This window comes from Phoenix dactylifera, unplaced genomic scaffold (assembly GCF_009389715.1).
Source record: "Phoenix dactylifera cultivar Barhee BC4 unplaced genomic scaffold, palm_55x_up_171113_PBpolish2nd_filt_p 000598F, whole genome shotgun sequence".
Taxonomy (NCBI): Eukaryota; Viridiplantae; Streptophyta; class Magnoliopsida; order Arecales; family Arecaceae; genus Phoenix; species Phoenix dactylifera.
In genome coordinates, this window is record NW_024067995.1 from 260,602 (window position 1) to 274,142 (window position 13,541).

The following is a 13,541-nucleotide window of genomic DNA, read 5'->3' on the forward strand; positions in this document are numbered from 1 at the left end:
AGAACATTGGGACCCTCCTGCTGGGTCCATAGAATCATGTGAAGAGAGAGAAATAAAAAAAGAGAGAGGAGAGGGAGAAGAGAGGAGATAGGAAGAAGAGAGAAGACTCTCTTCTTCCTTCTCAAAATAGGGGAGAGTCGATTCCCCCCTCATCTTGAATTAGAGCATGTCAGGTCACCAAGTCAACCCAACCCTATGCAACGACGGCCACAGGTAGCCCTTCAGTCGTGGCACCGTCGGCGACGATGGTCAGCCGACGCGAAGAAGGAAAGAAGAAGATAAGAAGAGCAAGGGGTGATCAACTCGGCATGGATATGGTTGATTCTTTCCTGATCGACGGCCATGCAACCTCGATAATCCCAGAAAGTGGCGAAGTCTAGCCCGAACTAGCGGCCGATGGTGGTGAATGCGGAAGAAGGATGCCAAAACAGTGCACCCCTATTTCGGATCAAATTTTGGTGACTTGCTAGTGCAAATCAATATGGTAACAACTCTAAAACCAAGAAAAGAAAGAGAAGAAGGCAAAGAGCTCTCACCTCGGTCTAGCAAGGTTTTGGCAGCCGCTGATGAATCGAAGGAGAAAATCTTGAAGAAGAGCTTGGGAATCGGCGGCGATATCTCAGGTTTTCGTCGATGAAAATCAAAGGGGGAGGAAGGAGTCTTGAATAGATTGAATCATGGGATTACCTCAGGACTCCCAGAGTCCGGCCATATCGGAGGAGGAAGAAGACTACGATCGAGAGTCTTCTCCTCCTTCGTGTGCAATAAGGCATGCTCGAGCTTCGGCCTAGCCTCTTCGGGCCGGCCCACAAGCCTAAGGGTTGGGCTAACATATATATCTTGAAAATGACTCTCGGACTAAGTTCACTTCATATCGCCACATATAGTCGTGATTGAACAACATTTTAAATCAAAATTTGGTCCAACAAAACCACCAACATCGAGTCATAGCAGTCTTCATGTCATTTATTGATATAAGATCCTTCTATGGTTACAAATATTAGATATGGATCTCGGTGATGTAGTGCATATAATGTGAACTTCGTACCATGATGTGACTCTCGGAGCCCTTCCTCAGAGGGGCAGAGCCTCTTCCTTAGAGTCACATTAGGCTAAGTGGCTGAGGTTTTTCCAAAAGAGGACTCAAAAGAAGATAGGTCAGGCATGATGTTCTTAACTACTTGGGTCCGATCATGTACCTAGGATTTGGGAGGAGCGTGCCTCAACTTTGTGGACAAGGAGATCTGTTTCATTTAGCCTAAACAAGCTAGGGTTGGGGACTGGGGAATTGGGCTTGCTCCATATGGATGTCCACATGGCAAAGGCCCACAAATGTTGTGGGCTCTCTCAATTCCTTCCGTGGTCTAACCCCAGTAGCAAGCCTAAGCTTGACCTAAATCCAATCCGCTCAATACACCCGCCCTTTCACCACTACTAGACCATGCACCAACATTGGACAATTGACAATCCAGCATCCACTGCCTAGCAAACTTGGGCGATTTTGCTAGCCTTCAAAGTCCAAGGGGAACTCTAGGGAGGATGTATGGGATGGGGGAAAGCTCGTGCCCTGAGCAAGGTCAAGGTCTACAACTCTTTTCCTTTCCCCTAATTAAAGGGGCCTCAACAATCTAGTTCTAATGCCCACCAACCAAGAGCCAAATAGAGGCTATTGGTTGGAGGACTGAGGATCTAGATCTCCACTCTAAGCCTGATGCATCGAGGCCTCTTTCTTGGAGTAACTTGTGCCAGCATCGATAGACATAGGAGTTTACACAAATGACTTTTGGGTCTCACCATTTTGTCCATCCATCAAAATGTTTTCCAGCCTATAAGGTTCCAACACTCCAAATCAGGAGCTTCGGCCATGGGAAGTGATAGTCTCCATCCTAAGACCCTATTCTTCACACCATGAGCACACTACATGTCCCACCGCAAACCGCCATTTGGGCCGACACATGACACGATGGTACACCCATTAAGGCATAATCCTAAAGAATATGCAAGGCCTGATAATTTGAACCACAATATTTGAAATACGAGATAACAAATTTACATAAATAAAATGTAGATATAAGTTATTAAGAGTTAAAGCTATGCAAAATAGAAGGTTTTGACACTTCTTGTATCTCATACAAAATATAACAAAGCTAAGCATCCTTTGAGTGAGAAAAAGAGATAGAAAATAATATGAGCTGATAGCTCAATAAGAAACCCATACCTACACACACGTGGAAATAAGATAACAATTTTTTTATTTAGCCAATATATAAATGCCAAAATAACAACAAAGTATAGCTATTATAGATTTCATATGCCAACAATTTGATAATATAATATATATTACAAGGTCCAGAAATTATTCACATATAAATTAAATAACACTACCATATTCATATCACATGAGATCAGTATAATAGTTCTATTTCATAAATCATATAACCAAAGTAACATTCCGTCCAAAAGTAATATCAAATAGATTATTTAGTATTATTTGATTTACACAAGTTGGATCCGACATCTTATTTTCTAAAATCTAGACTAGCCATGACTATATTCAGCTCTGACCGGCAAAACTACATATCACTCATGCCACACTTCAGCCAATGGTTGGCAACCAAAGGGCCACACTCCAGCTTGTGACTGGCAACACTAATTGCAACGAGTCTAGATGCTCCCCTCTTCACCAACTCATTATTATATCATAATTATCTTAATATTGTATTTTGCCATGGAACTTAACCAACCACAGTCCATCTCATGGCAAGCAAGTTCTCATATCACTCATGCCTTACTATAGCCTATGATGGGAGGCAAGGGTCATGACAATGAGATGGGCAAGGCTCAGCTTTTTAGTGGTCCGAACAAGGAAGGGAGGAGGAGAATAAATCGAGGGGAAGCGATGGCCTCACCCTTTGTTCGGTCACATTGGTGCCCTGCAGTGGATCCTCAGCATATTCTAAGGAGCTACAGCTATAGTCATAAGCTAGCAAACCTCTGCTCAACTGCAATGCGGTGCCTCCCCCTCCCCCTCCCACCACCCCCCTCCTCTACTAGCAAACTAGGCCATCCTCACATTCTCCCCTCTCCTCAACAGAATTTTATCCTCGAAATTTACATTCCTAGGCGTTTAAAGAGTTGAAGGTATTTTACCCTCATCTCATCATCGAGGTCCCAAGTAGCCCCTCCCCTGTCAAGATAATTGCTCCATTGTATCATGACATTGGAGATGGTGTAACATCTTAAGACTTGCACTTTTCTATCCAACATTTTGAATGGGTAGTCTTCATAGTTTCAGATACCCTATGAAGCTGTATTAGCTCGAACTCCACCACCTGGCTGGGATCCAGCACATACTTTCTTAGTATCAATATGTTGAATACATTATATACACTAAAAAGGGCAGGGGGTAGTGCCAAATGATATGCAACTTCCCCTACCATACGAAAAATCTCAAGGGAACTACCTATCTAAATCTAAGCTTGCGAGCTCCTTTCTTCTACTTTATGCATAACTTTTTGGCCTGTTTTGAGTTGTCAATAGCCACTCTCTTATTAGCATAACCTTTTCAAGGCCCACTATCTACATTCCACCAACATCATCCTAAAGATGGTAGATCTATACCTTTCCACCCTACAGTGTAGGGGTGTGCACAGATAGAATCAAGTTGGTTTGGAGCTAAACCCAAAAGTGAACCAATTTAACTGGTCTTCTGAAACCAAAAACTAAAACCGAACAAACCATCTATGAAAACCACTTGAAACTGATCTGAGTAATTTGGTCGGTTTCGTTTGATTTATTAGATTGATATTCATTGGGTTGGGCTAAGTCTAAGCATAAAAAATCCATTTTATATTGGGTTGATATTAATGGACTGGACTAAATGGGCTGGGCTAAATCTAAATATAAAATTAAATTTTATATATAAAAAAATGTAATAAAAAATAAAAATTTAAAATTTATATATATGGACACATATGGGTTGGGTCAAGTTGGGTTGGGTCGGGTTGGTTCGAATTAGTTTTCTGAAATCTCAAACCAAAAGCAAAACCAATTTTTTATGTTCAAGACTTTCTTAAATTGAAACCAAACTGAATTTTAAAAAAATAGATGTAAACCAAGCCGAATAGACCATTTCGGTTTGGGTTTGCAATTTGGCTGATTTTTGGCACACCCTACAACAAGGCCTTGAAAGGAGCTTTCTAAATGCTATCTTGGTAGCAATTAATTTATGCAAAACTACATTAGAGGAAACTGACTACCCCTTGCATCACCTCAACCTAAAGATATTTGCTTAACATGACTTCTAAAATCTGAAACATCTAGTAATCTAGAATTTCACCTTTTTTCAAAACTACATTACTATTGTATATATGTTGCCAAACGATTGACCCCTAAGATCACATTAAAAATCCTTCATTTCTGATACCAATTAATAGGGCCTTGTTATCCACCTCCTTATATGTGGATAGTTCGAAGGTGATTACCTACTATAACTGCTGCTGGAGCAATAACTCCTGCTGTAGCAATTGATACTGCAACTACATCAACCTCACGATATCTGCCCTAGCAGCCACTTGTTTTTGAATTGCTCTAATGAGGGTCTGCATTAATTGAGAAGGGCAGATTTGCTCTCCGAGATTGATGTCAAACCCTCTGTGCTCTCTATCTTTTTGAGCACCTCAAGAAAAGGGGCTATTGCTGTTCCTTAACTGGTTAGTATCACCATCTAGTGATGAGGAGGCACATATTTGCTGGTCTATGAGCTCCCAAGTAGTGGAGTCATCAAGCCATGTCAGCCTTCTAGGACACCCCCGGCAACTACCTTGGAACATTTTGCCCTACAAACAGCATTCTCAGTCACAAACCAATCCAAGTTGCCAAAAAAAGGCAGCAAATACATGATTGCATTTAGGACTTGCCTAATCTAGGCACTTGCTAGATGTTCTTCCACCCATACTCATCCCTAAAAACCTTAAAATTTAAAATAAACTTAGTCTAGAGGGGATTACCCTAAAAATCCTTAATTTAAAATTTATTAGATATTCCTATTCCTTCTTTGCTGTTAATTTTTATGATTGATGCTCAATTAAGTTTGTTTTGATTTTAACATTGCATTCTTTTAACCTAGCATAGGAAAGAGACTTCAGTAGATCACAAGTAATTGCACCATGTATTGAGCCATCGATTTCTCCATCTACATCGGCTTCTAAAGCAGGCCCATCATCTTTGAAGACAAGCCAAACATCAAGTATGATATCAAGACTACGCTCTGATAACAGAGTTCCACCTGTCAAATCTTTAAATGAGGACAGCTCTCTTGAAGGAAGGCAGTCTCTTGTTCTTCCAAGCAATGACTTATCTAATGATGGATCCCCGATTCCCAGGTTGGGTCTTTTGATGTTTGGCCTTCAGTTGATATCTCTGAATTGATGTCCTCTTCCCAAGGAGAGACATAGTCATTTGGAAGCGAACACTCAAGTTACTGCACCAGCAAACTTGCAAATTCAAGCACTCAGCTTTCATCAACTTCCTTTTATTCTGATTCACAAATGTGCGGAGTATGCTCAAAGGTATTGAATGATAGATCTTTGTGGAGTAGCCAAAAATTGGTTCTAGACAAAGGAATGTAATCTCTGTTGATCTCTATGATATACTTTTGGACTTTGATTTTGATAGATTTAGGACATGTTGATGCCTATTTTTAAATAACATGTTAAATGACTATTGCGTAATGTTGAATGCCTTTGCTGTTAATGATATTATTATTATTATTATTATTATTATGAGCCAATCAATGTATCAAATGTATCAGGTTATTGGAATATAATCAGTGACCAAATTTGGTTTCTGAGTTGTTTACCAAGTATTGTGACGAGCAGCCATAAACTTAGTGATAGAATTTTGGTTACTAAAAATTAATTTTGCTCAGTGAGTTGTGATAAAGTAGTAATGGTAACCTTGTCACTAGGTCAGTGACAGAATTAATGACAAATTTAGTAACAAAAGTTGTGACCATGTCTGTGATGACTAAATCTGTCACGGAAGGTTGTGACAGATCAGCGACCAAACTTGTGACCGAATTCTGTGACAAAATCAATGACTAAGTTACCTTTATCACTAACTCAGTGATTGGTTAGTGACGAAAAATACGTAATTTCTTAAATATTTAATTCTTGGATTTGTAACGGCTTAGTGACGGCGGTTCTATCACGGAGTATAACGACAGAAATCGCCGCTGTCACTGAGAATTTAGTGACGCGTGTTTTTGTAACCAATTCGGTGACGGAAGCTCCGGTCACAAATTCCGTATTAGAAATCGGAAACATGGTATAGTGACGAGAATACCCGTCACTATACGCGTGTTTTCTGGTAGTGATGGAATCATAATCAATAAACAAGTATGAATCAAGTAGCAGCTCCCCCTTCCCCAAACTTTATTTGCTAGACCTTAAGATTATGGTTGTAGAAAGGAATCAGAACTATACCATTTTGCTAATTTCCATTAAGAGCTGAATTTAAATGAAGCAGAAGATGAGGTGAATTAACCCTAAAATCATGCATATACTTACAATAGAATCACAAGAATAAGGTCATGATTTACACCGGATTATTTCACTACAGGGAAAGTCGGTTTTACCGATGCTTTTTTGCCGACGCTTTTACAAGCGTCGGCAATTTTCGGTCTAACGTCTAAATATGGCGACGCTTGTAAAAAGCGTCGGCAAAAAACGACGCTAATACGTGTTGGTGTAATCGCAGGCCTAAGACGACGCTAAAAAGCATCGTCGGAAGCCAACGACCCAAAATTTATTGCGTGTCCAACGAGCCCCACCTCCCCCTTCGTCCTTTCCGTCTATAATATCTTCTCTGAGAAGCTATAGTCCACAGAGAGAAAGAGAGAGAGAGAGAGAATGGAGCTCCAAAACCTTCGCAATGGCGACCCTCCGAGCTCCGAGCTCGCAGAACCCAACCATGGCGAACACCACCTCGACCCTCCCCTCTCCCCCCTGCGCTTCCCCTCGGACGATGTCGACAGCTCCTGCTCCACTCCCTACGTCAGCGCCCCCTCCAGCCCCGGCCGCAGCGGCGTCGCCGGTGGTTACTTCTTTAGCGCCCCCACCAGCCCCATGCACTTCATCCTCTCCTCCGCCGGCAGCGGCGGAGGCCGCTTCCCTTCCGACTCCCCCGACGCCTCCGTCGCCGGCTCCTTCGAGTTCGAATTCTCCGCCCGATTTCCCTCTGCCGCCGCCTTCGCCACCGGATCCATGACCTCCGCCGATGAGCTCTTCCTTAACGGCCAGATCCGCCCCATGAAGCTCTGCTCCCACCTCCAGCGGCCCCAGGTCCTCGCCCCCCTCCTCGATCTCAACGAAGAAGAAGAAGACGACGATGAATCCGAGCGTCACCCGCCGGAAATGGCCGCGAGGGGGTGGGATCTGAAGCTCCGGAGCCGATCGATTCGCCGGAGGGCCAGATCCCATTCCCCGCTTCGGAACGCGCCACTCCATTGGCAAATGGAGGTCGAAGAACGAGAAGATAGAGCGAAAGATGTAGAGCCGGTTCCAGATCCGAAGCAGATCGAGGCGGAGGCGGCCACTCTATCCGTCTCGGCTTCGTCCTCCCGGTCCTCCTCCACGTCCTCCTCCTCCTCCTCCTCCTCCTCCTCCTCTGGAAGAACCTCCAAGAAGTGGGTCTTCCTCAAAGATCTCCTCTATAGAAGCAAGAGCGAGGGAAGAGAGAGAGGAAACACCAAAGAGAAGTTCTGGCACTCGATCTCTTTCTTGCCTTACCGCCAGGGCCTGCTCGGCTGCCTGGGCTTCACTTCCCGCAGCTATGGTGCCATTAACGGCATCGCCCATACCCTTCACCCCGTCTCTTCCAAGTAAGCCACGCCGTCTCGCTTCAATGGCAACGAGAGGGCATCTGTGGGATCTGAGGGATGCGATGAAGGAGGCGGAGAGGAAATTGGGGAGGAATCGAGGCTCTGATTCAAATTATTTTTTAAAATATTTTTTTTAAAAAAAAATATTTATAACGACGCTTTAAAGCGTCGGGGAAAATCCAAAACTGGTTTGGGCTTTCCTGACACTTTAAAGCGTCGGCGAATGTTGTTTTTGCCGACGCGTTTATTAGCGTCGGGAAATTCCTGTTTTTACCGACGCTTTCTCTTAGCGTTGGCAAAAATCGGACCCACGCCCACCTGCCCGACGTCTGACCCACGCTTCGGGGTGCGTGGGCTGGAAATTCGCCGACGCTTAAAAGCGTCGGTAGAGACAAAAAAAACCGTCGGGAGATATCCTTTCTTTTGTAGTGTTTGTACTTCTAAATCAAGATAATAAATCCCAATAGATCTTGATAAGTTAGGGTGGTATGATAGGAAGCTCATAAATAAGTCATGCTTACTAAGCAATCCTTGATATAGAAAATTCCATGCTTCTCAGAAAAGGAAAGTCTAAGATGTCCTAACATACATTATATTCTACCCCACTCACAACTACCTAATTTAAATCCTAGGTATCTAAAACCAATGCTCTGTTAGCAATTTCTGTCGCACCCCAACCCACCATTCAGGCCTGACATGTGGCATGGCCACATACCCATAGGGTATAACCCTAAAGAATATGCAAGACTTGATAGTCTGAATCATAATATTTGTAACAAGAGATATATAAGAGATTAAGATAAACAAAATATAGTTAAAAATTACTAAGAATCATAGCTGTCCAAAATACAAGGTTCAGATACTTCCAATATCAAATACAAAATCTAATTGATAATGTCTATCCAAAATACCCAAAAATCCCATGAGGTCACGCGTCCTGCAACTCTAAAAAACAGACAGAAAAATGATATAAGCTAACAACTTAGTAAGAATCCTACATATACACATACAAAAATAGAAATAAGATAACAAGTTTTTTATTTAGTGGATATATAACTGCCAAGATAATATCAAACTATAGCTATTATAGAATTTATATGATGATAATCTGATAACATACTATATAATTACCAGGTCCGAACAATATTCACATATAAATCAAATATGACTACCACATGAGATCAATGTAATGATTCTATTTCATAAATCATATAACTAAAGTAACATTTATTTAATTTTTATACAAATCACGAGTATTACCAAATTAGCAGTTCCATCCAGTAGTAATATCAATGGATTATTTATTGTTATCTGATCTACGCAAGTCAGATTCGGACATCCATGACAGGCAAAACCTCATATTACCCATGCCACGCATCAACCTGTGCTTGCAACAAAAGTGCCATATTTCTGCCCATGATCGGCAATTGTAATCAAAGTGCCATGCTCTAGAAAGTGATCGAAAGCCCTCATCGAGACCGGTCCAGATTCTCCTTTCTTCTCCATCTCATTATTCTATCATAATTATCTTAATATTACATTTTCACATTAGACTTAACCACGTCCATGCTCTAGCTCACAGCAAACGAGTCATCACATCACTCATGCCATATTTCAACCTATGGATGGCTATCACATTTTAGCTCGTGAACGGCAACCATAAGAGTGTCACACTCCAGTCCATGACTGGCAGTCCTCATTGCGGCCAGTCCCAACGCCCCTGCCCCATTTTAGTTATAATTTCTATATGAATTATTTATGCATAACATGCATACATAATTAATGCAAACAGGGAATCTTGTGGAGATAATATATTGTACTAATTAGTATATAAAATATCCATAACTATGCAAGCAACTATATACTGGGACACTTACCTCACACGATAGTGCATTCAAACGGTGTGCTAAATTTAGTCCGCAAGCACACCTAATATACCTAGCTAACCCAAAATAAATTCTAAAATCAACCCTTTTCACTAATCCAATTATTTAGTTGCTATTTTTTTTTCTAATTTCCCAAAATCCTACCGTAAGCTCTTTCCAGTAAAGAAGTTAAATAAATTAGGTACTGGAGGTTACCGTATTTAGCGGATCAGAAAGCAACCCTAGGCTAGGCCCTTGGAATAGAGTTGATCATTGGTCGGGCTTCCGGCTGGGCTTATGTAAAATTTGATATTTTCTGTGCTCAAACCCAGCCCATGATCAGCTTTATGCCTACCTACATAGAATTAAATTGGCCCTGATTAAAAAAAAAAAACAAAAAAGAGGGGGGGGGGGGGGGGGGGGGGGGGGTTGACCATCAGATGGGTTCGACCTGGGGTGAGAGAGTGAGCCCCGAGTCTGATTCAGGGTTAGAGGTCCGGAGAGAGAATGAGACAGAGGTAGACAGAAAGAAAGAGAGAGGATCTAGAGAGAGAATGTGAGAGGTAGAGAGAGATCTTGAGAGAGAATGTGAGAGCTAGAGAGAGATCTTGAGAGAGAATGTGGGAGCTATAGAGAGAGGGGGAGAGAACGGGGCCTCGGGCCCGTCCGCAACGGTAAAGAAAGAGACAGAGGGAGCGAGAGGGAGCAAGGGAGAAGTCTGGAGCCCAAGGCTTAGTAGCGAGCACCTGGCTGATAAAAATCCAAGGATCTTTCAGTTGAATCACATCTTGCTCCAATTCGGTTTTGAACAAAGATTTCCAGTTCGTCGAGGAGATTGCCCGTCTCCTTGAACTCCTCAGTAATTCAGTCAATTGAAACTCTCCTACCAAGACTCTTAGCCACCAAGGCTGCAGGCTCCCATTCCCAATTGGATTCTTCAATCTCCTCCTCCAGTAGAACCAACGCATCCTTAAATTGCTATTGAAGAGAGGCGATATCTTCCTCCGAAATTTTCTACTTCTGTCAGGTGGGCTGAAGTGTCTTTCCCTAAAAAATTCTTCCATACGAACATCTCTGCCCCCCTACTCCAGGTGTCGAGACCATCATTGTCTCTGTTGAGGTTAGAGAACGTTGAAGGTTAAAAAGGGAAAGCTTAGGGTCAATGCCGATAGGATGTTCGATGGAATGCCCAACTGGGTTTCATAACCCTTTTTTTTTTTTTGCTAAAATGGGAAGGTCATACATTACGAGTACACCCCTCTCCAGCCCACAGGGTGTCTCTAGAGTGACAGGCCACATAAGAAGCCACCTAGTCCGCAGCCTTGTTGGCATCTCTAAATACATGTTTAGCCTGAAAGGCCATTCCATTTCTCATCATCGCCCAAATATCCTGAAGTAGGGGGTGTCCCCTCCACCACCGCTCGGGCCCTCTGGATCCAGTTGATCATGATAGCCAAGTCGCCCTCTAATATAATCAAGTTGGTCTGTAGCACTTGCCGAGCATGACTCAGGCCGGCCCAAGCCACCTGCAACTCTGCTCTAGAACTAAGGTGTTGAAGATCTGGTAGCCACCAACAACTACCACCCTAGAGTTCAGGCCTCTGATAACAAACCCAGCACCACCTCTCCTACCTCCATCCAGTACATAACCATCAAAGTTGACCTTGAGAAAACTCGGAAGTGGGCGGTCCCAGATGAAAAACACCATACGAGGCAATGCCTGAGCAGAATAGGAGCTCCACACAGCAATTCCGACACTAGGGGTGAATGCCCAGCTCTCATCTGCTCAGCACCGATCTCGTCGATAGGCGGTCCCAGGCCACGTTCTACAAGAATAATGCGATCCTCGGATAAAGTCCGAATCTCCGGATCTAAACACCTTCTAGTTTCGGCTAACCACACCCATTTTCGATCACAGATAAAGCTCCAACAATGGTTCATCCCTTGAACACTTCCCCAAATAATAACCTTTTTTTCAATTTCAATATCTTAATGAAAGGATTGTACAATGCCAAAATTTCCTTTAAAAAGTAATTACCTATAGTGTTAAGTCCCATATTTTATAGTTATTATTTTTATGTGCACCATAATTATCAAGTACATAGATATCTAAGCTCACACCATCAGATACATGTAAAATGGGAAATATGGACCAAACAGCGGATGTGCCAAATGCCAATATAATCAGTATCGGCTAGGGGTGCAAATGGGTCGGATCGGGTCGGGTCCTAAATGACTCCGACCCGACCCGATTTTTTGTTCGGATTCTAATTTTGGACCCAAACCCTACTCGGTTGAAGATCGGGTCGGGTCGGTCGGGTCCGAGTCGGGTCTGGATCGGGTTCGGGTCCGAGTCGGGTCGGGGTCGGATCCGGATCGGGTCCGAGTCGGATCGGGTTCGGGTCCGATCGGATCTATTTTTTTATGTTTTTAGAAAAAAAAATTGGGCAAATCTAATTTGGTCATATCATAATTATGAGGTGCTGGGTGACCCATGACTTGCAATTGACCTCGAGTCAGAACAGATAACTCATGACTTACTAAGTCTATCTACAAGCCAAATTTCATATCACACTATTTTTTATCTATATGACTGATTGGACGGAACTTGGCGTCTCCCAGCTCCCCTCTCACGAGGACAAAAAAAATCCCAGACCTTCTTCCAAAATCCACTTCCATTGCAGAAAACTGGCGCGACCCATATTCAGTTCAGTGTTCCCTCACTTCCTCCCTGCAAAAGTTAAAAAGAAACAAAAACCAGAAAACATAAGGTAAAAAAAAAAGGCCAGCTACCGAGACACCAGAGGTATCAACAGTGTAATAGATCGAGAGAGAATCTTAACGGGCCGAGGTTCCTTTGGATTCTGTGAGCTTGTTGCTATCCTTCCACGCTTGAAATCCTACCCCCCCCCCCCCCCCCAAACACACACACACACAAAAATTCTCTCTCTCTCTCTCTCTCTCTCTCTCTCTCTCTCTCTCTCTCTCCGGGTCCATTCAGGTCGGGTTGGGTTCGTTCGGTAAACCCAGACCGACCCAGAAAATGATTCGGATCCAATTTTAGGATCCGACCCGGACCCACGGGTCCTAAAATTCGGATCGGATCGGGTCTACACGGGTCGGATAAGATCGGGTTTCGGATCAACCAAATCCATTTGCAGCAGCCTTAATCTCGGCTAATATATTTATCAAGATCCAAACCTTGACAGAGATATCTTGTTCATTCTTCATGTAGGAACTTTTGAGAAATCTTATTCATTCCACATGTAGGAACTTTCGTCCAGACCCACCATTATTAGATCCGAACAACGATTTCTGTAATGCAGTGTGAAGAACATGCAATCAGACATCGCATTTGGTGGTGTGGATTTAACGCAGGGCCATCATAATAAATCCATCTTTCTAATTGAATTCTCTATTTTGTTCTTATATTTCTTGGTAGCGCGGATTAATAATGCACGCCTAGTACGAATATATTTTCATTTCAAGATATAGCAGAAATAACTAAAGCTTGGGGATAATTTATTTTTAAGCAGATATAATAAACTTTTTAATTGGACCATCGTATCATCATACTGAAGAGGCTGATGTGCTGCTATGCTACGAGCATGACAACCATGGTCTCGCCAATGTTGTGACCCTCCAATTAGCCAACATGCGGACCATATAGCACTCTATTGCAAGTGTCCTTTTAGGCAAGGATAAAAAAATGAATAAATAAACGTTGCACCTTTTGCAGCAAGTCTAAAATCTAAAACCAAGTGGACAACATAAAATGAATAATTGACTCAACG

General features: G+C 42.7%; 1 protein-coding gene across 1 annotated transcript; it reads left to right on the forward strand.

Moving 5' to 3' along the window:
• The first annotated feature begins 308 nt into the window (after positions 1-308).
• On the forward strand, positions 309-7,886 carry LOC120106662. Its single transcript, XM_039119687.1, has 2 exons — positions 309-332; positions 6,984-7,886. The coding sequence occupies exons 1-2, from the start codon at positions 309-311 to the stop codon at positions 7,884-7,886; spliced, it is 927 nt and encodes a 308-aa protein (XP_038975615.1).
• The last annotated feature ends 5,655 nt before the right edge of the window (positions 7,887-13,541 follow it).

Coding starts and splice junctions, on each gene's coding strand:
- LOC120106662 (XM_039119687.1), top strand. CDS start 309: ATGGATATGGTTGATTCTTTCCTG. Junction 333..6,983: donor ATATGGTTGATTCTTTCCTG/ATCGACGGCCAT, acceptor CATGGCGAACAC/CACCTCGACCCTCCCCTCTC.